At 35.1% G+C, this 27398-nt stretch overlaps 2 protein-coding genes, 1 long non-coding RNA gene and 1 pseudogene across 4 annotated transcripts; 2 read left to right on the top strand and 2 right to left on the bottom strand.

The window, feature by feature from the left end:
• Positions 1-3737: 3737 nt before the first annotated feature.
• On the top strand, positions 3738-18100 carry LOC147395794 (transcription factor BHLH42-like). Its single transcript, XM_086449966.1, has 7 exons — positions 3738-4253; positions 4604-4858; positions 7451-7547; positions 14756-14827; positions 14968-15487; positions 16872-17677; positions 17786-18100. The coding sequence occupies exons 1-7, from the start codon at positions 4147-4149 to the stop codon at positions 17864-17866; spliced, it is 1938 nt and encodes a 645-aa protein (XP_086306092.1). The 5' UTR covers positions 3738-4146; the 3' UTR covers positions 17867-18100.
• Positions 8309-9988, bottom strand: LOC147395795 (uncharacterized). 2 transcript variants are annotated; one of them, XR_015180421.1, is made up of 3 exons: positions 9101-9988; positions 8905-8974; positions 8309-8796 (listed from the first exon to the last, which is right to left on the bottom strand). It is a non-coding gene; the product is annotated as an uncharacterized LOC147395795 (long non-coding RNA). The 2 variants fall into 2 exon arrangements; XR_015180422.1 differs by having other exon boundaries at positions 8309-8791.
• A 2282-nt stretch (positions 18101-20382) lies between the features above and the next one.
• Positions 20383-25412, top strand: LOC147395793 (mevalonate kinase-like). Its single transcript, XM_086451161.1, has 5 exons — positions 20383-20583; positions 21713-21959; positions 22046-22299; positions 22799-23212; positions 25155-25412. The coding sequence occupies exons 1-5, from the start codon at positions 20451-20453 to the stop codon at positions 25283-25285; spliced, it is 1179 nt and encodes a 392-aa protein (XP_086307287.1). The 5' UTR covers positions 20383-20450; the 3' UTR covers positions 25286-25412.
• A 741-nt stretch (positions 25413-26153) lies between these two features.
• LOC147395792 (NADPH-dependent aldehyde reductase 1, chloroplastic pseudogene) lies at positions 26154-26604 on the bottom strand (annotated as a pseudogene).
• Between the last annotated feature and the right edge of the window lie 794 nt (positions 26605-27398).

Below are 27398 nucleotides of genomic sequence, written 5' to 3'. Positions count from 1 at the left end.
ATAAGATTAAATGTGGAAATTATTGGAATGAATTTTTCAACCAATTAAATAAAGATTGTCTACCTTAGAGAGGGAATATATAATGGTAAGGAGAGGGGAAAAAAAAAGAATAAGAGAGAATTGTTCTTAGCAAGCAAGAGAAAGAGGAGGATATTAATATAAATCTATACATATTGGGTTGGATAGGAAGGCGTCTCAGTTTTCTTTATTCTATCATCATCTCTCAGTTAAATTGTGTGGGCTAGCAAAATTATTTAGCAAATTGCCCTTTTAATAAGGGGATGTAAAATGTCCCAATGGCCATGGTACAGTTGTGTGTGTTAAAATAATGGGGCATACGTGTATCATGGTAAGCATATAAAGCTCAAGACTAGCCTTACTAACATGGTAAGATTTCAAATCTTACTAAGAGCCTTTGGGCCCACATGGATCTTGATATTTGCAATTTAAACAAAAATGACCAAAAAAGAAACAAAGTTTTTCGAACTTGAATTATTTTTACACGTGGTGCAAATGACATTAGTAATGGAGAGAAAATTTCTCTCTCTCGCCCATTCGTCTTCTACCCACAAATTTCAATTTTAAGCTTTTAAATCTTAAAATGGGTCATTGAGACCAGGTGGATTATAAAATTGTCAATCTAAAACGATAGTCTTTTAATTTTTTTTTTAAAACTCATTCCAAAAAAATAAAAATAAAATGTTTTTCAAACTTGATCCATGGAATTGAAAAATGGACGATTACAAAGTACCCAAACTTAAAATTAAAATTTAACAATGAAAGTATAAATTTTGTCCTCTACAATCCTATGGCATCGAATTATGTTTTTGAATGCCACAAGGTGATTCGACCAGGAAATTTCCCTTTTCCCCCTTAGGTAGGAGAGATAAATTTTATCTCTTATTATTGATGTCATTTGTGCCACATGTCAAATGGTTGTTGGATTGTCTTGTGCAAAAAAAAATTCCTTAGTTATATTGACTTTTTTTTTCCTTTCTTCTGTGAGTGATTATTTGCTAACAACCCAACACCTTTTGACATGTGGCGTTGATGATATAAACAATAAGAGGAGAACTTTTCTCTCTCCTTCCATGGCGAAAAAATAAAATTTCCATATTAGATCACCTTAAGGCATTCTAAAACATAATACAATACCACAGTGTGGTAGATGATGAAATTCTTTGAATTAAAAAAAAAAAAAAAATTAAAAAGAAAAAGTTTTTGTTTCATCTTAACCGTCCATTTTCAGCACCTATGATCAAATTTGAAAAACTTCAAATTTTTATTTTTAAGTTTTTTTTTACCATGAGTTTTTCCATAAAATCTAGCAGATTGTGAGCGTGGTGGCTGTGCGGGAAGAAGAGAAAATTTCTCTTATTACTTACATATCACTGTCACATGTCAAATTGATGTTGAGCTGTAAGCGAACAATCATTCCTTTCTCTGTTGCCCACATAAGTCTTTTATTGCTAAGCACACGAGATTTACAAAATACTGTAAAACTCTCCAATTCCGCAAGTTTACAGGTTTTGCGGAGCTACCAAGCCTAACTTTTAAAAGTAAGGTTTGAGGGGGTGATCAATCAACATGGTAAAACATGCGGTTTGTACGTGACTGACTTGACAAGGGCACATAATCATAGATCTTTTTTACCAGGATACACAAGAAGAAAGATCAATAATTTAGTGTCCTTGCCACGTCATCCACATACAATCGGTGTATGTTTTGCCACATCAATTTATCATAAGTCAATATTGTACGATAAAAAACAAAACCAAGCAAGATATTTTCCCGACCAATATTGTCAAGGATGAGTATAACATGTGCGTAGAAGAATGAAAAACCAGTGGTAGATGATATGAGAAAATTCCTTGGGATTGGATTCCTAGAAAATCTTCAACTTTAAAGTTGCTATTGGCACCCTAATTTTTTCTTATTACACGCCACTTTCTTAAATTATTTTTCACTCTAATTAATAAATTTAACACACCCTCCAAACTTTTAGAAGATTTGACTCAAGTTATAGTCTCAACATTACAAAACATTATAACACTCATCCAAACAATTTAATATGATAAGTGTAGAAGGATAAAATCGTTTCTCATTTGGATCATCCATTCGCACCATCAACATACATCTCGAGATTGACATGTGGAATCATTTGAAGATTACTTTATCTTATTAAAGAATAATCCCAATTTAATAGGATTCTTTCACTATTTATGTAATTATTAATTTGAATAAAGGGTAATATGATCAATTGTAATTTAATTAAGATTATAATATTTTTTAGGATTTTTTTATTTAAAGGCCTTGAGGCTATTGTAGAGAACGAGAGAAAAATTAAGGAAAAAACTAAGAAGGGAAAGAAGGAAAAAAAAAATTGAAGGGAGATGAGGAGGTCATGTAACCATGAGATTTATAATGAAATGGCTCCCCGAGGTTGTGGACATAGGCACATTTATCGAATCACGTAAAAAATCATTGTTTTCTTTATTTTTTTCATGTTCTTTCTATTATTTTATGGATTTAAATGATAAAATCATGATCGAGTTCGATTTATCACAAAATCGCCATCTACAATTAGGCTCATATAAAATCCTAAATCCAAAAAATAGAAATCTAGTAAAAAAAAAGAGTTGTTATTGGAACCCCAACCACAACGTGAAAAAAAAAACCATATTTGATTGTTCAAGGTCATCGAATTTCATAAAATTCAACGGACTGTGGCATCAAATTTTGTATTGTTGATTTTTTTTTACATATCAAAGCCATCAAATTAATGGAGGATGGGAGGAATTCGATAGTTTAGAGCCGTCGAATTTAGAAATACCACAGTTTTCAATAGCCTTAGTCCGTCAAAATATTTTTTTCACATAGTGACCATTTCCTTCTCACAGCCCTAAGTTTTTAATTATTTATCATACCTCAATTAAAGATTAAAACACAACATTCAAATACTACAAGGGTTTGGCTCAAATTATTATCTTAACATTAAAAAATATTATGACACTCGATTAAACAATTTCAGTAGTTGTTTACAACTATGATTGGGCTCATTTAAAATCTTAAACACAAAAACTACAAATCTAATAAAATAAAAAATAAAAACAAAAAGAACTTCTATTGACATCCCAACTTTTACTTATTCTCAATCATTTACTTGTTTTTTTTTTTTTTAAATTGAAGTGCCAATAGAAACTTTATAAAAATTGGGAGTTTTTGTTGGCACCCAAACTTTTACTTTTTCTCAATCATTTACTTATATTATAGGGTGATTCTCCATTTCGTGTGTTAAATATGACAAAATTCTGAATTCGATACATTATTCATTTTAAAACTCAAACCATGTTTTTTGAGAGAATACATTACTTTTATAATTTACAAATTTACTAATAAAATACGAATAATTTTGCAATATCAACAATGTTGCTGGTAATTTATCTAAGAATTCATTGATAATAAAAGTGACGAATTCACTGAAAAAACATGTTTTGGGAATTAAAATTAACAGTGTTTAAAAACTGAAATTTTGACATAAGTTGCTCACGTTTTGGGAAATGTCTTTCTATTGTTATATTCTTTATTTTAGTGTGGTGTAATAAGTAAAAGTTGGGGTGCAATTTGTTTGTCACTTTTTCACTATTCCACAAATCAAGTGAGTCTATCCACGTGAGTACGAAGACTACAGTAGGTAAAGCGACCAGTCAAAACTCTCTCTCTCTCTCTCCATCAGCACTCTTTCTCTGAACACCGAAAAGGGGAATTTCTCCTCTTTTGTCTCACTGTCTAAAGTCTAAATCTGAACAACCTCTCTCTCTCTCTCTCTCTCTCTCTCTCTCTCTCTCGTCTAAACAACCATGCAAAAACCATCTTGATTCTTGACCTTAGAATCTTTCACAGAGTCAGAGCCATAGGCCCCACCAACCCCTAGAATTTCTCTAAGTTTTTACCCCCTCTTATTCTTTAGAAATTCTTAATGGATTAATTTCATCAGATATTTTTGGGGGGAGGACTTAAAGTTGGTTCAAGTATTTGATTTACCCAAAAGCTAAAAGTTCTTCTTCTTCTTTTGTTTATTTTTTTGAAGAATTTATTTGAGAGAAAGGAATAAAGAAGAAGGTCTGTCTGTCACTGAGTTCAACAATGGCTGCTCCCTCACCTAGTAGTCAGTTACAACATATGTTGAAGTCTGCAGTTCAAGCTGTTCAATGGACTTATGGTCTCTTTTGGAAAGTCTGTCCACAACAAGGGTAACTTCATCAATAAAGAAATAAATCCATTCATCCATTTTTATTGTTACTGATTAATATAATTTTTGTTTGTTCCTTAGTTTTAAAAATTTATGGTGACCCAATGATCCAAAGTTTTTAATTGTGATTGCCTTATTTATTTTGGGTTTGTGGTGTAATCAAATGTTATTTTTACTAATAAGTTAGTTATCTTAATTCATAATTTTATGGTGACCAAATCATCCAAGTTTTTATTTTTTTATATGTTGATTGTTTTATTTTATTGTTATAATTTTACGATGTAGTCCACCTATATTGTTACTGATTATTTTAAATTTGTTTTTGTTTTTTTGGTGTAATGGGTGATCCAGTATTTTAGTTTGGGGAGATGGGTACTACAATGGGTCTATAAAAACTATAAAAACAGTGCAACCAATGGAGGAGAGTACTGAGGAGGCATCTCTTCAAAGGAGTCAACAGCTTAGAAAGCTTTACGATTCGTTGTTGGCCGAGGAGATGAACAAGCCAACTTGTCGGCCTTCCGCTGCGTTACTGCCGGAGGACTTGACGGAGTCAGAATGGTTCTACCTTATGTCTGTTTCCTTTTCTTTCCCCCCTGGAGTAGGGTAAGTGTTGGCTATTTTATTTTATTTTTAAATGTATTTTTTAACTTAGTTTGATCTCCAATTAACAATGGGTTTAATTATTGTTTTACTTTAATAATTAGTTTTTCTTTATTATTATGAATGGAGGTAAATATATATGATTATAAGAACACAGTTTCAATAAAACAGTTTGATTTGGGATAAGGCTGTATCATGATTGTGATGATGATATCAGTGCAATATAATAAATAAATAAATAATAGATTGATATCTATGTCATGCCCCTACCCCCCACCTCCCTCTCTCTCTCTCTCTCTCTCTGCACCACTTTAAGGACAACTCCACAGGTAAGCAGTCTTCCTAAAGTGATGGTATCTAAAGTATATGTCAGGAGTACTAATGAGTCTATGTTGGGATGCTTTCTTTCTTCTTGATAGTAAATGTGTAGATAATGCAAATCCACATCAATGTGTAAGCATCCCATTTATATGTTGTTTGGATTTCTAAATCAGTTCCTATGGCAAAGCTAAACAGCTTTCAAATTTCCATGCTGGTGGTGGTTGTCTTTAGCCTTCAAAGTTGTAGGAGACAGATAGAGCCAATTCAATTCTTCGTCTTTAGTGTAGCCTAGGAGCTCTTAGGATTCTCTTTGCATGGTAGCCAAGTAAAGCTCTCATACCTGAACTTGTTTTTTTTGTCAACTTAAAGATAGAAAAGTGATAATGGGACTTTTGGCTCACTGAATTTTGCTGTCATGAAGCTTTTCCAATGCAATTTGTGTTTTTTTTCACAATTTCAATTTTTGATATAGGGGTATAATAGACCTAAAATATTATATAAAGTCGTGATAATCTGACTACCCCACGTGGCATATTCAATTGACTACCTGACATGACAAGTTCGGATCTATAGATCTATGCTCCTTGGGATACATGGTTCCCTTGAGATACATTTTCTTTATGGGGAAGTGCGTCCGTGTATCCCCGAGGAGCACAGATCTACGATTCCCAAACTTATCATGTTAGGGTAGACGATTGAGTTTGCCACATGGGGTAGTCAGATTATCATGATTCTATTATATATGATTCGTGATGAATACACACGATTTTGGTACACGGTTGACGTGGGAAAGGCAAAGAACCACATATCTTTTCATCGGGATACACAGGAAAAAGATGTGCAGTGCTATGCCTTTGCCACATTAGTCGCATTATAATCGCGTACCAAGACCGCATGCATTCATCATATATATAGGAAAATGTTTGGAACCCTACTATTTGCCCTACATTTTGCCCGACGTGTTTTGTCCTACATGGGTTAGAAGTTTTGGAATGAGTTGATTTTTGATGAGGATGATCTCTATGGTGAGAAGATCATCCTAACCAAAAATCAGCTCATTCCAAAACTTCTAGCCCCATGTTTACAAGTTGAAGAATCATGGCCCATCCATTTTTATGGGGTTAGAAGTTTCGGAATGGGCTGATTTTTTGTGAGGATGATCTCCTCACCATAGAGATTATCCTCACAAAAAATCAGTCCATTCCAAAACTTCTAACCCATGTAAGACAAAACACGTAAGGCAAAACGTAGGGTAAATAGTAGGGTGTTGAACATGCCCCATACATATATAGGACAGTGTTTGGTGGACAAAATTGTAGACAAAGTTTTGTCTTATATGGCTCAAAAGTTTTAGAATGGACTAATTTTTTTGTGATAATGATCTCTATGGTAAGTAAATCATCCTCACAAAAAATCAGTCGATTCTACAATTTCTAACTGTATGAAAAGTTGTTACAAACTAACGATTAAAATGAACAGTCCACGATTCTTCAACTTGTAAATTGGGGCTAGGAATTTCAGAATTGGCTGATTTTTTGCGAGGATGATTCCCTCACCATAGAGATCAACCTCACAAAGAATCAGTCCATTTCGAAACTTGTTGCTTATATAAGACAAAACACGTTGTCTACGGAACTCGACTCATATTATATATAGTGTTGATTTTATAATTCAACCTGATAGAATAACTCAAAAATTCATTAAAGTGACATGTGCAAAGAATTGTAAATTTTTTGCCTTGAGATACACAACTGGACATGTTTATGGGGATGTGCAGTTGTGTATCCCGTAACAAAAAATCTATGATTCTTTGCACATGTCGCGTCGATGAGTTTTTGAGTTATCCTATCAGGTTGAGTTAGAAAATCATTATATATATGGGAGACGAAGTAGGTTGATTTAGCCAAACATTGTGCTAAATATTTTTCAATATATGGACTAGAAGTTTTGGAATTAGCTTATTTTTTGTAAGGAGTATCTTTATGATGAGGAGATCATCCTCACAAAAAATTAGCTCATCCTGAAACTTCAAACCCCATCAAAAGTGATTTAAAAATAATTAATGCTCCACGATTCTTCAACTTGTAAATTGGGGTTAGAAATTTCATAATAAGATGATCTCCTCAACATCGATATCGTCCAAAAAAATCAGCTAATTCCAAAACTTCTAACCCATGTATTGAAAAATGTTTGGTTCTCTTTAGGGCTTCCGAACGCTCCCCTATATATAGTGGCCACCATGGTTTTAATAGCTAACACAGGCTACTTTTGTAGGTTACCAGGAGAGTCATTTTCCAAACAACATCATGTGTGGCTTACAGGTGCAAATGAGGCCAACAACAAACTCTTCTCTAGGGCCATACTTGCCAAGGTACCTAAATTTTTATTTATTTATTTATTTTTGTCTTTATGTTAATGTTAAATGCAAATTATGTTTGGAGGAGTTAACCTAAATCTTGTAAAACAAAGATAAATTGGATAAGTCAATATTTGACTTTTGTGTAACCCAAGTCAATAGTTATTTGATCATAATTACAACATTGAGAAAAATTAAAGAGCAAAAGTAACAATTAAGGTTAGGAAAGTAGGAGAAAAACAAGATTAGCACAAAAGATATATTTAAGGAGAGCATTATAATTATGGAATAGGCCTTGTCTAAAGAAGTGATCCCTTTCTAAATTGTTTGACAATACTCCTCAACACGAGTCTAAATTGTTTGACAATGCTCCTTGACACGAGTTTAAACTGTTTGACAACGCTTCTTGATACGAGCCTAAACTGTTGTCGATGCTCCTCAACACGAGCTCAAACTGTTGTCGATACTCCTTAACACAAGTCTAAATTGTTGGTGACGTTCATCAACACGAGCCTAAACTGTTCGACAATGCTCTTCGTCACACGACATCTCTAGCCAATTAGCGTTGTATACCCCCAAGCACCACTGATAAATAGTTACTTTGGAGATTGGCTAACTGACATGTACAAATCTCTCATCACACGATTTTTTTAGCCAGTTGGCGTTGTCCGCCCTCGAGTATCACTGATAAATAGTTATTTTAGAAACTGACCAATCAGCTTGTACAAATCTTTCATCGCGTGATTCTTTTAGCTGGTTGATGTTGTTCGCCCCCGAGTACCATTGATAAATAAAAGCTTAAGAGATTGGCCAACTTATGTGTATAAATCTCTCGTCGCGTGGTTCTTTTAACCAGCTAGCATTGTTCATCCCTGAGTACCACTAATAAACAATTGCTTTGGAGAGTGGTTAATCGACATGTACAAATCCTTCATCACGTGGTCCTTTTAACTAATTGGCGTTATTTGCCTTTAAGCACCACTGATAAACAGCTGCTTTTGAGACTGGCCAACTAGTGAGTACATTTTCCATCACGTGGTTCTTCTAGTCAATTGGTATTGTCTGCCCTTGAGCACAGCAAATAAATAGTCGATTTGAAGACTCATTAATAAGGGACATAAGTTTCCAATCTATAATTCATGTTACAGTTCATCATGGATAAAAAGGAAATATAATAGGGGGATCTAGTTTGAGAAATTACCTTTTCGTAATAACAATAATTGAAATTGTTAATCCCCAAAATGCAAAATGGATGCTATCTAAACTGCAATAAAAAAAAAATATTAAAGAAAAGATGCAATTGTGCAACACAGAAACTAGAAAAAAAAATGAAAGAACAAGGAGGAAGGAGAAACGAAGAAATAAGACGTACTTGTTGAGTGCTTGTGTTTTGAGTCTGGGTTGCATGATGAAGAAAGGGAAATTGCAGTAATTTTTAAAATCTGTAATAACTTTGTTATTGAATATTAAAAAGAGGGGGAGGGGGGGGGGGGGAGTTCAGGTCTAACTAAAAAAGAAGGAAATAAAGAGCATAGAAGAAAGAGATAAAGAAGATGGCAGGGGTTTACCTCCACAACTGCAACGTCAAATCCCAAACCCATAGTTTGCTCTATTTATAAAAGAATGCTAAGAGTCCTTCTTGAGCACGCCATTTATTTGGGTCGAAGAACAAAATCCCTTATGCATATTTCTGTTATCTTTTATGCGTGTTTCTATTACAGTGAAAGACTACTTGATGGCAATACTCAGCATGTATGCATAATGGTAGAAGAGTTAGAGAGTTTCTCAAATATAAGTTCGTGAACCATTGTGGATTTGAAGGAAAGCACTCAATTTAGGTCGTTTTGTAATACATGAGTCATTACGAGTCACTTCTCCTAATCCTAGTTGGATATTGAAGTGATTCAATCACAACTCACGTGTGAAAACTATATGACTCAACTCGAACTTTTGGACGATTCAACTCAAAGGATGCGATCAAAATCTTAAAAGTTTCGGCCCCAAAACTTCACCATTTTCAATATATGTTTAAAGCTGGCTGCAATTTCTTGAAGAAAGAAGTAGATATTCCATTAAGTAAATTCGAAGGGACAATGAAGATGATCGATAGTGCACGATTTGTATTGGATCACATTGGAATCTGGGTGCCTTATTAGGTGCTTGCAAAATCCACAAAAAGTTTGAATCTCGCAACGAAAGCTCTTTTCGTGATGGAATCAATCACGAGTTTCAGAATATTATAAAGTTGTGCCTAACTGAGGAAATCAATAGATGGGATGACGTTCATTCAGTGAAAAAGCTCTTGAATAATAAAAGTTGAAGAAAGGATAGCTTATAGTCTAACCCAATCATCTTCAAGCCATTCTTTTATCTCAACCTGCAATTCTTCCACCCCAAATTACCTTCTACTTCTTTTAAAGATTCATTCCTATTCAAAATGGGAAGAAGATAGTCAGTTAAAGGAAACCAACTACGCATAGAAATCAGAACATGTTCTAATAAAAGTGTTGGGATATCAAAGAGAGCAACATTTAATATAGTTTAGGTTCTTTACCTCAGTCAAACAATAGGATGGTTGGGGATTCATTGTACAAGAATTTGGATAACTATTCAAGGGAGTTGTGTAATTTTGTTGAAAAAGTAATAAAATTACTACTTTTCTTTAAAGAAAAGTTATTTAGCCTAGTCAAAACATTTAATGTTCTAGAGATTCATTGAATCTTCAATAAAGTTTTGAAATGTTATCCAAGGGAGGCGTTCCAAGTGAAAGTGACGACACTACTTTTTTAAACGAAGGTCTTTGTCATGCATTGAAAAATTGGTACAATCTTGATGATGAAATGAGTATTGTACTCATGGGATTAAAATAAATGGGCTTACGCCTGGGTTAATTTGAGTTAATCTATGTCATGATACTTCAAATTTGCATTACAAGACAAGACAAAAAGGGTACGTGGCCATTGATATTTGAAATTTCAGAGGAGGCGTCATAAAAGATTTGACATCTTTCCACACACAATAAAATTGCCACAAAATAACAAGATCAAGTGGCACATTGTCAATACCTGCATTGTCGGTCCTCACATTCCATCAAGTAAATCTCATATAAAATATCAAGAAAAAAAGAATAAGAGAAGTAAATCCCAACACTCAACAAGGGTTAAAAAAAGGGAAATGCCAAAAGAAAAATACTTTTCCCCAAATAATCACTCATGTCAACATATCAAGAATGCATTGTCATCTGATATGCATTCCACAATGCACCTTGAGAGGGTATTTGTAAACATCAAAATTTTAACAAGGCTCCTACATCTTTCACAAATCACAAGAAAGATCCTAAAAATTATAAAATGGGCCATACATCTAAATTAAGCCGATTGATTGATTAGGAATAAGCCTCTTATAATTAAGATTTTGGGTATTTCAGATAAAACCTATGTTCTAATAAATCCAAGTGATCCACATAACTATCAGGCCCTACACTCAAATTAATGAGTATGGCCCACCAACAATACATAAAATCCATAAAATTTGATTTGGACGAGTTTAGTCTTTAAACAAACCAATCAAATCTCTTTAAGTTAGGATATAATTGAAAAGCTAAATTATCTTTAAGTCTATAAATATAAGAGTCTCCCGCATTTGAAAAGGGATCTGGATCACTTTCTCTCAAAAGACAGAAGTTCTTCCTCCGGAGAAGAAGAAGCTCTTAAGCCCCCCTCTAAAGACAAAGTAAAGTTCTTTAGATATTCGAACTTCGATTAAAGCGAAAATCAAACATAAATCCCTTCTCTGGAAGTCAAGAAAACGTTTTTAGTCAATAAACTACAAAACCTAGAGAGAAGAAAATCTATATAAACCTCTAAAGAAGATCAAGCTCAAAAATCATTTTTCAAATGTCAACAAATCCTTCTCAACCGATAAAGTGTGAAGTTCGAAGAGAAGAAAATCTACATAAGCCTTTACAGAAGATCAAACACAAACAAAGTCATCGTCAAAGTAACTATCTCAACAAATAAAACGCGAAGTCTGGAGAGAAGAAAAGCTACATACGTCACTATTTGTGTACTTAATTGTTAATTAGAGGGAAATATTGAGATTTGTACTCTTATTTTTTCATCAAAATAAATAAAATCATTTGCAATCTTATTTTACGAATCTTAATGTAGATTCTGTAAAAAGAAATTTGTCGATAGGATCCAATTTGTGAAAGCATGGAGGGTGTAAAAGGATAATGATTCCCTCGACATGTTATAACTATTCTTGTTGATACTGATACTTCATGGGACTTATGACATAATGTGAATTTGGTTTATCAAGTCTCCCAAGACTGACACATCATGAGATCCTTCATAAGTGACCTAATAACCCTTGCCAATTGTGAAAATAGTGCCATTGAAAGGGTAGGGTACTTGTAGTTGGTCTATTCCTCAAGAAACCAAAACTTAGCCTTTGTCATTTCAACGATATGTATGCAATAAATAATTCCTTCTTAATTTTTTATCTATTTCTCCTCTTTCTTTACCACTTATATTTTAACAACGTTGTCATGACGTTTGATCAAAGGTGCATGCGTCAAGAGGTTTTGGTTGGTGGCTGAAACACCTTTATTGTTTGTTCCATACATATCACATGCCATTATCATATGAGTCCCCATGAAATTATTTTGTAGGTCAGTTAAACGAATTATTCATTCACTATGATGAATGTATACTTTTTGTTCATTATAAAAGAACAACTGTAGACAAGTGATAAACATGGTGCCTTGGAAAATAAATATATATACTCTCTATTGGTTTTGTTTTTCCTCCTTGAATAGAGAGGTGGTGCCAACATCACTTAAATTGGGAGGGTGTTTGTTTCGGCGCAATAGGTATAACCACTATGATGCATGGGTGACATGGGAACCAAGCAAGCACCAACAAGGCATGAGCATGGGGGCAATGCTTTAAAAAATGTAGATAACATGGGATCCTCTATCAAATTGAGTTGGACATTTTTTGAGTTGAGGAACATGGGGCACTAATGAGCCAATTGATCTTTAATTGGTGTAGACTATCGTAGCAAATTGGTATGAATTTGGAGCATCATAGAGGATCAGATATCGGGGGAAGAATGTAAGGTCACAAGATCCTAGATATAAGAATCTGGATACCAAGATTTCACGGGCATCAAACTATCAATCATGTGGCGCAAGCGCCAGGACCATCACAATCACATTACATCTAGGTGATGATACAAGTGTGAAGGGCATAACAATGAACCAAAGCAGCTTGATCATGATCTATATATATATATATATATATATATATATATATATATATATATATATATATATATATATATATATATGCTTTTGCTCATTCGTAATTTTGGCACATTCATGTTAATGATTACTTCAATTCATGATTAATCTTTATTTGCTTTGAACCCATATCTAAATAAACTAACTAGAATGTTGGCCACTCAATTTTCTTGCATTTCTAGACATGTGGGTTCCACCATACTAATCATGTTAGTTCACCACTAAATCTGCCTGGCGTACCCCTTATAGGACAAGCCAATCTCTTGCTTGAGCACATCATATGGCCATGACATATGAGTCGATAATTAATGCCAGAGGATTTATTATTAATAATGCATGTTGAAGGGAAGTGGTTATAGAAATTTGGGTTTGATAGCAACAACTTGTGGAGAAAAGTCATAGAAGGAAAATACGGTGCTAGGTGAACGCGCTAAGAGAGAAGTCCAGCTAGACACCCTCATGGCTGTGGGATGAGGAAAGGCATCATGAAGACCATTTTCCTGTTCAAGTCAAGACTTAAATTTAAAGTGGATCAAGGGAACAAAGTAAGATTTTGGGAGGACATTTGGTGCAGTAATCAGCCCCTTATGGAAGTGTTTCTTTCTTTGTATTCTATTTCCACAAAAAAAGGGTTTCCTATCGCATCTTTCCGAAGATTAGTAGACGAAGAATGGGCTTAGGACTTTGGTTTTAGAAGTGGTCTCGACGGCTTAGAATTGGTAGAAGTTGGAAGAGTAATCGATGTAGCTTCATGCATTGAGCTCCGCAGGGGAAGGGAGGATGAGAGAGTATGGATGGCAAGCAAGGATGGTAGGTTCTCGGTGCGTTCTTTTTGTCATTCCTTGTGTAATGATGGTAATAACTCATTCCCTTACGCCTCGATTTGGGGTCCGAAGGTGCCAAGTAGGGTTGCTTTTTTCACATGGACAACTTCATTAGGAAGGATCCAAATGACAGATTTTTTGATGTACCGTGGGTGGTATGGGGCAAGTTGTTATGTCCTATGTATGGACAATGGAGAATCTTTGGATCACCTTCTCCTTCATTGCAAATTCACGTATGAAATTTGGGTACATTTTTTTAAGTTATTTGGATTCTTAACTTGCTTGCCCAAAACAATAAAAGACCTCTTCACATGTTGGTCTTCAAGTGGATTTTCGTTCGGTGGCGTGAAGAGATTGCTATGGAGTATTACATCATTCGCAATATGTTGGGGGGTGTAGCGGGAGAGAAAAGACCGTATTTTTTAGGGGAAACAAAAAGATGGCACATAAATGATTATTTCCATCTTGGGCCTTTTGTTTTGTTGGTCCAAAGTTTTTAAAGAATTTAAGGGGATCTTCTTCAAGGATTTTATCTATAACTAGGATGGGATGCTTTGTATTTCTAGTGGGTAGCGTCTCATGAAAGGTCCTGCTAGGTTGGTCATCTCGATTGCCCTAGTTCTGTTTTTTTCATGAATAATGCTATTTATCAGAATATATATATATATATATATATATATATATATATATATATATATATATATATGAATCCAACTTTGTGGCTAGCCTTATCGTTGATTCAGAAACACACGGAGATCGTCAAAACCTATTAGTTCAAGTCTGATAATATGTCATCCATGAGCCATGAGCACTTCTTTGTGAAGTAGTCCGCTAATAATGTTAAATAACACTCTAATCTAACCATAAATCATACCCTTTGTCTTGCACCTGTCATATAACGAGATATCCATCGAGTAGTCTTTAATAGTTCTGAAATTTAAAAAATAAAATATGAGAATATTTTCTTGAATTAAATTAGAAAAATCAAAGGAATTCGTGCTTCTAATTTTAGCCTTATTTCCATGTCAAGGAACTAATATATATATTCTTCCCTTTTCTCCTTCTCAAATGCAAATGCCATGATGATGCATCAGAGTGCTGATGTACAGACAGTTGTGTGCATTCCTCTCTTGGACGGCGTCATTGAACTTGGCACCATCGAAAGGGTGAGTCATCCTCCACATCAAATTCTACTGTGGGATCCTCAACAGGAGGGCCCACTTGATTGGTGTTGATTCAATTGCACACTGAGATTCAGTATGAATGACTTACACCAAAACTTAATACGTTAATATTCAAACTTCAGGTTCAGGAGGATCATGGGCTGATCCAACATGTTAAGAGCATCTTCAATATTGATCACCAACCAAATCTGGCCCTCTCAGAGCAATCATCTTCTGATCCTTTTGCCACGTCAGTTGGGCCCCACTTGCACTCTGCAGTGGACCCACTTGAATCAAATACCAATCAAGAAGATGATGATGAAGAAGAAGCGGAGTCCGACTCCAAAACTGAAACGGGCCAAAATAGCCACCAATCTGCTACACAAGAACCACTCTACTTAGGTGACCCGATTATTCATGGTGCTGAAATGGCTCAAGCCGAAGCTGATCAACCGAGCGAGCTTATGCAACTCGAATTGTCAGAGGAGATTCGGCTTGGTTCACCAGACGATGGTTCGAATAACATGGGACTTGACCAGCACATGCCCGCATTGAGCCAGTCTGGCAGCCAAGTGGACACCCAGAGTCGAGCTGAGCCGGATCATCATGAGTGGCCACTCTTGCAAAGCCAGCTATGCAATGATCTTGAGCTGCAAGTTTCAGGTACCGTGAGTTCTTCAACCTTCAAACCTCAATAAATAGCTCTTTTGGAGAAGTAGAGAATTTTTTAGGTAGAAAAATCTTGTGTTTTCATTGAGCTTGAAGATAAGGGTATTTAGGTCATTTAAGTTTGTCTAACAAAACAAGTGCAAGGGCAACGGGCATGCTAACAGTTTGGAAACATAGGGGGTATCTCTAATATTGATAAAAGGAAAATGCTCGAATGACAAAGAGTGTTTATTGCGATTCTCACAAGTCTGGCATGGGATGTCTACATAATCATAAATGTGTTTTCTCATGATACGAGCAAAAACCATCTACAGTTATGTATGCATGTCCATGTCAGAATTGTAAGAATCACAGTAAATACTGTGTCACCCCACAAGGCCAAATGTGACTCAAAGACGCTCTAGACAAAATTGACATTACCAATTACATCATAAAAACACTTTTCTTATTATCATTTCAAATTGACCTTACCAACTGTTTTTAGTCGTAAAATCTTATCGTAAAAAGTGATAATGTTATCAAATAGGGCCTTAGTAACATTTCAAATCTTACTTGGGCTCACATGAATTATTACATTAGTAATCCAACATCACAACCTTCTAGATTTCATGAAAAATCTTTAAATTAAAAACTTGCACCTAAATATTGAAAACAAATGACTATTATTTTCCTAAATTTAAATTTTAAATTTAACATTGAAAAATAATTTTTTGTTCGAAGTTCTTATAATTTGTATTCTACTTCTTTATGGCATTGGATCATGTTTTTGACGTAGCAATGTCAGCTCACGACCCTTATTAAAATTTGAAATCTTACTAAGTTAGTCTGATTCTTATTTGATTTTAGCCTCACTTCTACCCCTACCCACACACCCTTAATTTTCTCCGCCAAACCATCATGGTCAGGTATATTTTGCCCTCATTTTAAACTTTAGATTCTATCTTTGATTTTTAAACTTAAGATTCTAGAGGTGACTGAGATCAAGGGCCATGTCATTATATTCAAAAGTAGATCGAGAATCAAAGACTTTGCATTGAGAGCTAGGGGCAGGCTAAGCGGAAATCCTCTTTCTTTGCACAAAAAGTCTTTAAGACGGTTATTATCTAAGAACTCAGTCATTGAAAGCAGTTTCCAAGTGAAGATTTTCACAGTGACATCTTAACCCTAGCTGCAGTAGAAAGGGTCCGTAAGACATATTCACCCTTCTTTTAGAGAGAGCTACCCATAGGGGTGCCCTAATAGATACTTGACTCCTAACTCCTAGATGGGGGTGTCAGGGGGCATATCATAAGTTTGAAAATACTGAGGGGGTATTTCTTATATTTTTCAAAATGTGGAGGTCTATTTCTAAATTACACTTAATTTTGTATTTTCACAGAAACCCCTCAAATTGAAGAATTAGCACAGGGTACCAACTACTCCCAAACAGTTTCGGAGATTCTCGAACAGAATTTCGTCCGTAAGTCCGAATCTTCACCAATCCGCCACATTGGGTATTCGTCAAAATCGGCATTCTCGAACCTGAATTTCCCTTACGAGCACCCACCGTTACATGATAGGTCACAATGGCTCCTTAAGTCCATTCTCTTTAACGTACCGTTTTTACACAACAAATATCGGGACGAAAATTACCCGAAATCCCCATATGCCGATACAGAAATAACGTTACGTAAGCAAGAAGAACTATGTGCGAACCATGTCCTCGCTGAGAGACGAAGACGAGAGAAGTTAAACGAGTTGTTTGTTATCTTACGTTCTCTTGTCCCTTTTGTCACCAAGATGGATAAAGCGTCAATCCTTGGTGACACAATTGAGTATGTGAAACAGTTAAGGAGAAGGATTGATGATCTCGAGGATTGTAATCGATTGTTGAAAGGTGGGGATGCACTGAAGATTGGTAGGACGAAGAAGCAGAGAAGTGTGACGGTGGAGAATAGGAGGAAGTTGAGGATAGTAGACGGAATTAATGGTGGAAGGGCTAAGGTGGTTGATGGAGTACCGAATGTTGGGAACATCGTACAGGTGTCGATCATTGAATGTGATGCATTAGTGGAATTGAAATGTTTGTATAGGGAAGGGATACTGATTGATGTTATGGAGACACTTAGGGAGCTTCTGATGGAGATCACAGCCGTTCATTCTTCATCTACTGATGGCGTCTTTGAGGCCGAGTTGCGGGCTAAGGTACAACTGAACCATCTGATCACTGTGTCTACCATCAGCTCCAGATTCTCTCCATCATATACTACAAGTCATGATATTTGATAATTTATTTTATTTTTGATTTTTCAGGTGAAGGAGAATAGTAATGGAAAGAAGGTGACTATTGTTGAAGTAAAAAGGGCGATACACCAGATCATTTATCGCTACTAGACCTTTACCATTTTGCCCTCTCTCTCTCTGTACCTACATTGGTTTAGAGCTGCTATTGGCACTTAAACGTTTACTTATTGCACCCCAATTAAAAATAAAGAAAATAAGTGACTGGTTGGGAATAGGTAAGGTTGAGGTGCCAATAGATTTCTATTTTTTATTTTTAAAATTTTATATGAGCTTAATCATAATTGTAAACAACAATTAAAATTATTTAAATAGGGGTTATAGTGTCTTTTAATCTTTAATGGGAGAAATGGGTTTTATTATTGGGCAGGATTTGGGCTGGGCTTAATTTGAATCCCAGCCTTGCATAATGTAAAGTCAAAACTTCAGCACCACCAAGGCTTGGGGAAAGTAAAGTCCAAACTAAAGGATCATATTACCTGAACTTAAATTTTGATTGAACAATAAAGATTTCTCAATCATCTGCATCAAATGCAATGTTTAAATGTTGAATAATGATGAATGCACGCGATCTTAGTATGCGGCTGATGTGGTAAGGGCATAGAACTGCACATCTTTTTTCTATTTATCCTGATGAAAACTATCTATGATTTCGTACAACTAACATGGCAAGAGCGTAGAACTTCACATCTTTTTGATGTGTATCCCAATGAAAAAGATCTATGGTTCTGTGCCCTTGACATGTCAGTCGCGTACCAACTTCATTCCAAGACCATGTGCATTCATCACAGCTCTTGGTTGTTTCCATGTAATTCTAACCTGTATGGATGTGTATAGATGTGATTTTTAATTCTATGTTTCATTTTAGAGTCATGTTGGAGTGACCTCAACAAGGGACACACAGAGAGTACCTTGATATGGTGGCACACGCATGTCCGTAGATGTATTTTACTTGTATCTTAGAGAAAATGCACCTTTAATATATGCATGCCACTATATCAAGATGTCCCACATGTGTCGTCCACTAAGATCACTCCAACATTAATCTTTATTTTAAGTAATTGAAAAAGTTGCGTGTATTTCTTGAACAAAATTAAAATTTACTGATATAAAGTGAATATTTGATTAGGGTTTTTTTTTTTATTTTTTTTATAGAGTTCTCTAAGTACGTGGATGATCTAGACATAATGATTTTGATTATTATTATTTTTTTTTCGCTTGATTGGTAATCATTGGATTCCCTAGTATTTAATCTTGGGGTAGGTACAACTGAAGAAGAAATGCCCTAAATGGTCCCTATGCACAACAAGTAGATGGGTCCCTCTTAATTATGTCACCAACCCACATCGCCTTCTTACACGTTTTTTTTTTTTTAAAGATAAATTCCTACTTGTTTTTAGTGAACTTTTCACTCAAAAGAGCGGACATTTATTACCAAGACAAAGAAAAACTAAAGGCCTACAAGATGGGTCTGCCCCTGGGCTTTCGTTGACCCGGGCAAGCTGTCATCTACTATTTCTCCATTAACGGAGTATAACAAAATACCTTCAATATATGAAATAACAGAAATACCCTTATTTTAGGGTTCGATCGGTTGATTATCTTATTCATCTTCTTTTTCACTATTCTTTATTATTGAAATGAAATGATGACGAAACTCCAACTTCTTTGAAATTTTTCTCTTTAATATCAAAAGTAAATGGGTGGATTCTAAGTATGTTTTTATCGTTTTTAACTTGAGAGTAACTCAATACTTCAGAGCTCCACGTGCAAAACACTCAAGTTATTAGTTAAATTAAGAAGAAGGAGAAATTAGTAAAAATACCCAATGTTTAAATGTTGAATAATGATGAATGCACTGTACGCGACTGATGTGGAAAGGGCATAGAGTTGCACATCTTTTTCCTGTATACCCCGATGAAAACGATATATGATTTTGTGTTCTTGCTATGTTGACAGCGTGCCAACTTCATACCAAGAGCATGTGCATTCATCACGGCTCTTAACTGTTTCCATATTATTCTAATGTGTATGAACGTACACAGATGTGATTTTTAATTCAATGTTTCATTTTAAAGTCATGCTGGAGTGATCTCAACGAGGGACACCTTGATGTAGTGGCGTATGCATGTCGGTAGATATATTTTACTTGTATCTCGGAGAAAATATATCTACAAGCATGTGCACACCACCACATCAAGATTTCCCATATGTGTCCCCCACTGAGATCACTTAACATTAATCTTTATTTTAAGTAATTGAAAAAGTTGTATATATTTCTTGAACAAAACTAATATTTATTGATATAAAGTAAATATCTGATTAGTTTTTTTTTTTTTTAAAGTTCTCTAAGTACTTGAATGATCTGGTCTTCATGATTTTGATTAGTCTTTTTTCTTCGCTTGATTGGTAATCATTGGATTTCCTATTATTTAATCTTGGGGGTAGGTACAGCTGAAGTAGATGAGTCCCCCTAAATGGTCCCTATGGATTAGAAGTAGATGAGTCCTCCTAAATGGTCCCCATGAAAAATGTTTAGATATTTAGTGGGCCCATGAGACCTGCTTGCTCTGGGAATTTGCAAAGATTTTGTCTCATCTTCGTTCGGTACTACTCATAGGACACTCTAAACACATGAAGAAGAGTAAGAGAGACACACGGAGTCACCAGAGAGGAAATGGAGGTCAGAGCTCGTGCCCCCGGAAAAATCATACTTTCCGGCGAGCATGCCGTCGTTCATGGATCCACGGCCATCGCTGCATCCATTGATCTCTACACCCAAGTTTCTCTCCGGATTTCATCTTGTTCTGGTTCGAGATTTTAGTCGAAAACTCTCTCTTTTTTTAGTTGTTTGTGCGAGTAGAGATAGATAGTTAAGGAATCAAACCTCTTAGATCCTATTTACTGAAAATTGGGTCTTGAGGTGATTTTGGTTTTTTTTTAAATGATGAATTTAAGATACCCATTTGAGATTTCCTGATTTGGAGAGCAGCCCACAGCTTCATAAAACAGATCAAATCTAACACATAAAAAAAATGTTCCTTTTTAAAGACATTTTATGTGTCCGTTATGTAATTGATACCAAGTCTCCAATTTAACTGAAAAATATGGGCCCTCGGTAATGGGAATGATACAAGTCTTACAAGTCTTCGTATAAGCATGTAGAAAATGGTGGTTAATGATCGAATGTTGGCCATTTGTGGGAAAATCTAAATATCCAATAGATATTCTGTGCAAAATTTGCTCTTTTTGTTGTCTTCTTCTATAGAGTTATACTCTGCCAATTTTCTTCAATTTTTTTTGTTTTTTGTTTGTTTGTTTGTTTTGTTTTTGTTTGTGAATGTGTTTGTATGTGTAACCCTGGTCTTCTTCCATATAGTTCATTTACTCTTGCCAATTTTCTTTTTGTTCTTTTTTTAATGAATTTGTGTGTGTACCCTTGTTCTTCTTCCATAAAGTTCATTTACTCTTGCCAATTTTCTGTCTTTTTTGTTCTTTTCTTTAATGAATTTGTGTGTGTGTGTGTGTGTGTGTGTGTGTGTGTGTACCCTTGTTCTTCTTCCATAGAGTTCATTTACTCTTGCCAATTTTCTTTTCGTTCTTTTTTAATGAATTTGTGTGTGTACCCTTGTTCTTCTTCCATAGAGTTCATTTACTCTTGCCGATTTTATTTCTTTTTTTATAATGAATTTGTGTGTGTGTGTGTGTACCCTTGTTCTTCTTCCATAGAGTTCATTTACTCTTGCCAATTTTCTTTCTTTTTTGTTCTTTTTTTTAATGATTTGTGTGTGTGTGTGTGTGTGTGTGATTTGTTCTTCTTCCATAGAGTTAAATTACTTTTGCCTCCATTTTTCTTTTTTGTTTGTATATTAATGAATGTGTGTGTGTGTTCACTGAATTTTTCTAAATCTTTTTTTTATGTTTTTTGTTTGGTGGCAGAGAGTGATGATGGGTCACTAAAACTTCATCTCAAGGATATGGGATTAGAGCTTTCATGGCCAATTGGCCGAATCAAAGCGTTGCTTCCCGAATTAGACATTCCTCTTGCTTCAACACCATCACCCTGCACACCACAATCAATGAAATCAATTGCTGTTCTAGTCGACGAACAAAGTATTCCAGAGGAAAAAATTGGAGTGGCTGCTGGAGTTTCTACTTTTCTTTGGATGTACACCTCAATCCACAGGTAAATATATTATTCGGGTTTTCTTCTTCATCTCATCTATTCTTTCTAACTATTTTTGGTCTTCGATTTGGTGTTTTATTTGTCAGTTATAAGCCTTCAACAACCGTTATCACTTCCAATCTTCCTTTGGGTTCGGGTTTGGGTTCATCCGCTGCATTTTGTGTGTCACTCTCAGCTGCCTTACTTGCATTGTCAAATGCAGTAAATTTGGATCTGAGCCACCACGGTTGGTTATCCTTCGGGGAGAACGAGCTTCAGTTAGTGAACAAATGGGCTTTCGAAGGTGAAAAAGTAATTCATGGAAAGCCCTCTGGAATCGACAACACTGTAAGCACATTTGGTATGTGATCTTTGTGACTTGAGAGAATTAAGTCATCTCTCACTAACACACACACTCACAAAATGTTTATTTTTAAGAGATGTTATTGGCACCCAACTTTTACTTATCACACCCCAATTAAAGATTAAAACACGCTCTTCAAAATTTATCAGGTTTGGTTCAGATTATAATGTCAACATTACAACACTCGTTCACACAATTTCTGTAGTTGTTTGCAATTATGATTAGGCTCATATAAAATACTAAACCCAAAAAATAGAAATCTAGCAAAAAAGAAAAACGAGAGTGCTTCTACTGGCACCCCAACTTTTACTTATTTTCAACCCTTCACTTATTTTCTTTATTTTTAATTGGGGTGTAATAAGTAAAAGTAGGGTTGCCAATAGCAGCTCTTTTATTTTTCTTCTCAATTTTATTATTTGAGTCGTACGAGATTTCTCTAATTTGCTAGAGAATTTTTGTATTTGGAGATATATCGTGACATGAGTTTATGTAACAGGGAACATGATCATGTTCAAGTCAGGTAATTTGACTCTTATTAAGTCCAGAATGCCACTCAAGATGCTTATCACCGACACAAAGGTCGGGAGGAACACAAAGGCATTGGTTGCTGGAATTTCCAAGAGGACATTGAGGCATCCAAACGCTATGTCTACTGTTTTCAGTGCGGTTGATTCTATAAGCAAGGAATTATCTACCATTATACAGTCGACCGCTCTTGATGACTTATCTATAACTGAGAATGAAGAGAAACTAGAAGAGTTGATGGAGATGAATCAAGGTCTGCTCCAATGTATGGGTGTTAGTCATGCTTCTATAGAAACTGTTCTTCGAACAACTTTGAAGTATAAGTTAGCTTCTAAGTTAACGGGAGCTGGGGGCGGAGGCTGTGTCTTGACATTGTTACCAGCACGTATCCACTTTCGTATTCAGTTAATATGCATCTTTAAATTTTACTTTTATGAATTTTTATCGTTTTCATTTGTTCCTAGTTTCAGATTCTATATTTTATAACCATAACATATTTTCTGATCTTGTATAGAGTAGATGCCTTAACTAGTTATTGTGTATGTTATGTTCCTTTTTCTTCTTTTTTTCCCATATTGTTATTCTAATTATATACTTTTCTTTATTGTTTTAAACTTTATTCTGGATTGTTTGATTAGGTAATAATGGTACGCTTAATAGGGTATTTCTGGATGTGTTTTTGGTTTTTTCATTGAACTATTCTACTCTCCCTTTATAAATGAAATAAAAAATTACAACAGAAAAATCAAATTGTCAAATTTAATTTGCAGAAAATGCGCACATGAGCATCTCAAAATTAAATCATCATTATCATACTTAATCAAGCATATTTGGAATCATTTCTCATACAACAGTTTTTTTAATAGGTATCTTATACAACAGTTTTAGGTTCCTATTAGTTGTGGGTCCAATACTGAAACATTTCTATTATATGCACTAGAGTCGGTGCAGGTCCCATTGGTTCCGAGAAATAGGTGATCTTAGTTGTGGGATACTTGGGACTGGTACTACTAGGTTGTCCAACAAACTAACACTAACATCCTGCATTGGGTGAGATGGAATCAATGCAAAACTAGAATTATGGATAGAGATGTTGGAGTCCAAGGGATTTAGAATAAGTAAAACCAAGACAAATTATATGGAATGAAAATTTAATATTGATACTCAATGTCCATTAAAAATTGAGTGTCTAAAAATACCTCGAAGTGACCACTTTCACTGTCTCAGACATATTATATATGAGGATTGAGGGAAGATGTTGCCCATAGAATCGGAGCTGGGTGTTTATAGTGGAGGTGCGCTTCAGGAGTGCTATGTGACAGATGCATACCAATAAAATTAAAAGGTATATTTTATAACGCATTGGTAAGACTAATTATGCTTTGTGGAGCTCTATCTCAGGCTGTCAAGAAGCATTATGTTAATAAATTGAGTGTGACAGAGATGGGGATGTTGATATAAATGATTGGTAGTGCTAGGGAAGATGAAATTAGAAACAAACGCATTTGGGGAAATGTAGGAGTAGCTCCAATAGGCGATAAGCAACGAGAAAGTCAACTTAGATAGCTTGGCCATGTTCAATATTGACCAATTACAACCCCAATTAGATAAAATATTTAAGTTGAAGGTCCTGAAAGAGCAAAGGAAGACCCAAAAGGTGGTTGGAGATAATGAAAGCAGACATGAACTCACTTTCAATAACAGAAGACTTGGCTTTGAATAGATTGGAATGAATGAACAAGACTCGTTTAGCTAAATCCAAATCTTTGGGACAAGGCTTGTTATGAAATTCAAATTATTTACCCGACCCTCCTTGATTCACATTTGTCGACGACGATCAAGCACATGGAACCAAACCCTATACTTGGACATGCCATACTGTCTGAGTCACATGTTGAGAGGTATATTTCCTAAAATACTTCAGTTCCGGTTATCATCGTCTACACCTTATCTCCAGTAAGGGGCTTGGCAATTCGTCTTTCCTTTTAGAGTTCATTGCACCAAGCATTCATTCTCACGAGTGCTGTTATTTGTCTTCTTTGCTTATACCCAAACCATCTCAAAACAACTTTTGCTTATTTTATCTCCTTGAGGCTTAGGCCTTTCAATACATTGGAGAGAATAGGGGCACCAAAAGTTCATATTAACTATCACAACTATCAAACAATAGCTATAATTGACGGCAATATTGAAATAGTCTGATTATGTTGAAACACGGAGACGATATGTATGTCATATATTTCAATTTCATGCTCTTATATTTTTGTCATTTTTTTGTTGTTGAAATTATTCCCTTTGACAGTGGGTTCCTTGACCACATGAATCAGTGTTATCAGGAACAGTTATCGACAAAGTCATTGCTGAGCTCCAGTCATGTGGATTCCAGTGCTTCATAGCTGCAATTGGTGGGAAAGGAGTCGAGGTATGTTTCAATGATTCAATCGCAAATGGCAAATAATTTGGTGGTGTAAACTTTTGCCACTCTTTTTTCACTGTTGCATATTAATTCAAATGTTATATTGTTTTCTTGATTAATGTAAAACTTCGTGGTTTCTTTATTTTGGTATCTTTATGTTTTGCAAATCGATCATGGTGTTTGAAACAAAGGTTTTTTGCTTGAATCAAATACTTGTTTCTTTTATAGTGGCATTGCAATTGTTATCAAACAAGAGAGTAAATAGAGCGTGTTTTAGACAGAAAAATGGAATCCAAATATGAAAATTCATAGAAGAAATAGATGTTGAACACATCATAATGAGTGAGAATCTCCAGAGTTTATTAATGAAGAGAGATTCGACAATTTAAAAAAAAAACAAATAAATAAATAAATGGAGAGAACCCCTTAAACATCAAACGGAGAATTGAAAAAAGAAAAAAAGAAAAAAAAAAATAGAGAACCCCACTAAATTAATAACAAAAGGAAGATTCAGTTAAAATCAAAACTCTATAATTTCAACAATGCATTGTCACAATCTTAACCGTACCAAAAGTTAATAAAAACATTGATTTTAAAATCCGACATTAAACCACCTAGGGAGATCCCATAATCAATCAAATTGAATAATATTCACCATCGATTTAGCTGACCCATTTCTTGACTTTGGCCCAACCAATTAGCTGATTGAATTGATCACAAAATTAATTGTTTCAATGTTTCAAGCATTCCTATAAACGCATAAAAAGGTTGACTTGAAATCCAAAAGTACATAGTTTGATATTTTTCTTTGAATATAGAAATTCCCATCATTGATCAGGTGTTCCTTGTCGCAACGATCGCTTACTTACACACGTCCATATCATACTAGAAAAGAAGCTCAAAATACACATCAACTGTTCACCACAGTCCCACCTGCCAATAAAAAACAAAGTAAGAACATATGTGATCTAGCTATCCATAACCAACTTAATAAGAAACATGGCAAAGCAGCTTATCATGAAATCCCTACCGTTGCAATGGAGGACCTGGCCAGTGTAGTAAGATGAGTCCACTTCAGATGCTAGATAGACATACGATGGTGCAATCTCGTGTGGCTGCGCAGCCCTTCCCAAGGGCACGTGAGTCCGTCCCTCCTCCCTAAATGAGGCCGGTTTCAGCCCGGTACAGATGGACCCCGGGGCTACAGCATTGACACGTATGCCCTTATTGGCTAGCTCTAGGGCCAGGCCTCTAGTGAACCCTACAACTGCAGCCTTGGTTGATGTGTAGTCTATCAGCTTAGGATTACCCTTGTATGCGTCCACTGATGTTGTGTTGATGATGGAGCTCCCTCCCTTCATTTGTTTCAGAGCATTCCTATATATCATTATCCTTAATTGGGTTGACTTGATGATTGACTGAGTCGACTCAAGGAGGTTAACAGTGGTTAGCCTGGAAGACAGTTTATATCACCACACCATCTTTTTATTATGACATCTCAATCATAAATAAGAAAAGGCTTGCATTACCACTCATTTCTTGTTAGATTTTAATTGATGTGTTCTAATTAAAAGTTTGGCGTTCCTTAAAATTAAATCGGTTTCTCAGAGTCTTCCATCAGCAATCACTCAATTCTCTACGTACCCATTTTTTATTCTTTTGAAATAAGGTTGTTAATGGTTACCCAATTACCCCGTGTATTCATAATCTAATCGATTTTGGATCTACTATTAAGAATCAATTATTATTTTTATTTAGTTTTGGATAGCCATCTTGGAGACCTAATAGTGGATTTGTTTTACTTGTATCTTATTTATCTAATATTAATTAATGAGGTAATTAGAAGTAAATATACTGTAGCTAAAATTACAATCTAAAGAGAATTCGGAGTATTTGGTTTTTTTTTCTTTTTACTTTCTTTCAACACAAACATTGGTTTACATTCCTATTCCTTCTCTATCTGAAATACAAACAAAGACTCCTAAGCTAATTTTCTAAGATTTTCTTTTCAAGAGTTCAATTTGTTTGAAGAATTCATTGTTGGTATGAACTGTCAAGTGAGTAATTACACAATTTTTTTTTGTTAAGTTCTAATTTTTTTTCATTCAGACATAATTGTCCATCTTACGAATTAAGACAGCGGGTAACTAGTTTT

Source organism: Akebia trifoliata, chromosome 8 (assembly GCF_017979445.1).
Source record: "Akebia trifoliata isolate Shusen 1 chromosome 8, ASM1797944v1, whole genome shotgun sequence".
Taxonomy (NCBI): domain Eukaryota; kingdom Viridiplantae; phylum Streptophyta; class Magnoliopsida; order Ranunculales; family Lardizabalaceae; genus Akebia; species Akebia trifoliata.
The sequence above is the reverse complement of the archived record's forward strand: the minus strand, read 5'-3'. Positions and strand labels throughout refer to the sequence as shown.

What these genes read in the sequence shown, in the direction of transcription:
- LOC147395794 (XM_086449966.1), top strand. Translation starts at nt 4,147, where the DNA reads ATGGCTGCTCCCTCACCTAGTAGTCAGTTACAACATATGTTGAAGTCT. An exon ending in TCTTTCCCCCCTGGAGTAGG is followed by an intron (nt 4,859 to 7,450) that starts GTAAGTGTTGGC and finishes CTACTTTTGTAG; the next exon opens with GTTACCAGGAGAGTCATTTT. An exon ending in AACTTGGCACCATCGAAAGG is followed by an intron (nt 14,828 to 14,967) that starts GTGAGTCATCCT and finishes TTCAAACTTCAG; the next exon opens with GTTCAGGAGGATCATGGGCT.
- LOC147395793 (XM_086451161.1), top strand. Translation starts at nt 20,451, where the DNA reads ATGGAGGTCAGAGCTCGTGCCCCCGGAAAAATCATACTTTCCGGCGAG. An exon ending in CAACACTGTAAGCACATTTG is followed by an intron (nt 22,300 to 22,798) that starts GTATGTGATCTT and finishes TTTATGTAACAG; the next exon opens with GGAACATGATCATGTTCAAG. An exon ending in CTTGACATTGTTACCAGCAC is followed by an intron (nt 23,213 to 25,154) that starts GTATCCACTTTC and finishes CACATGAATCAG; the next exon opens with TGTTATCAGGAACAGTTATC.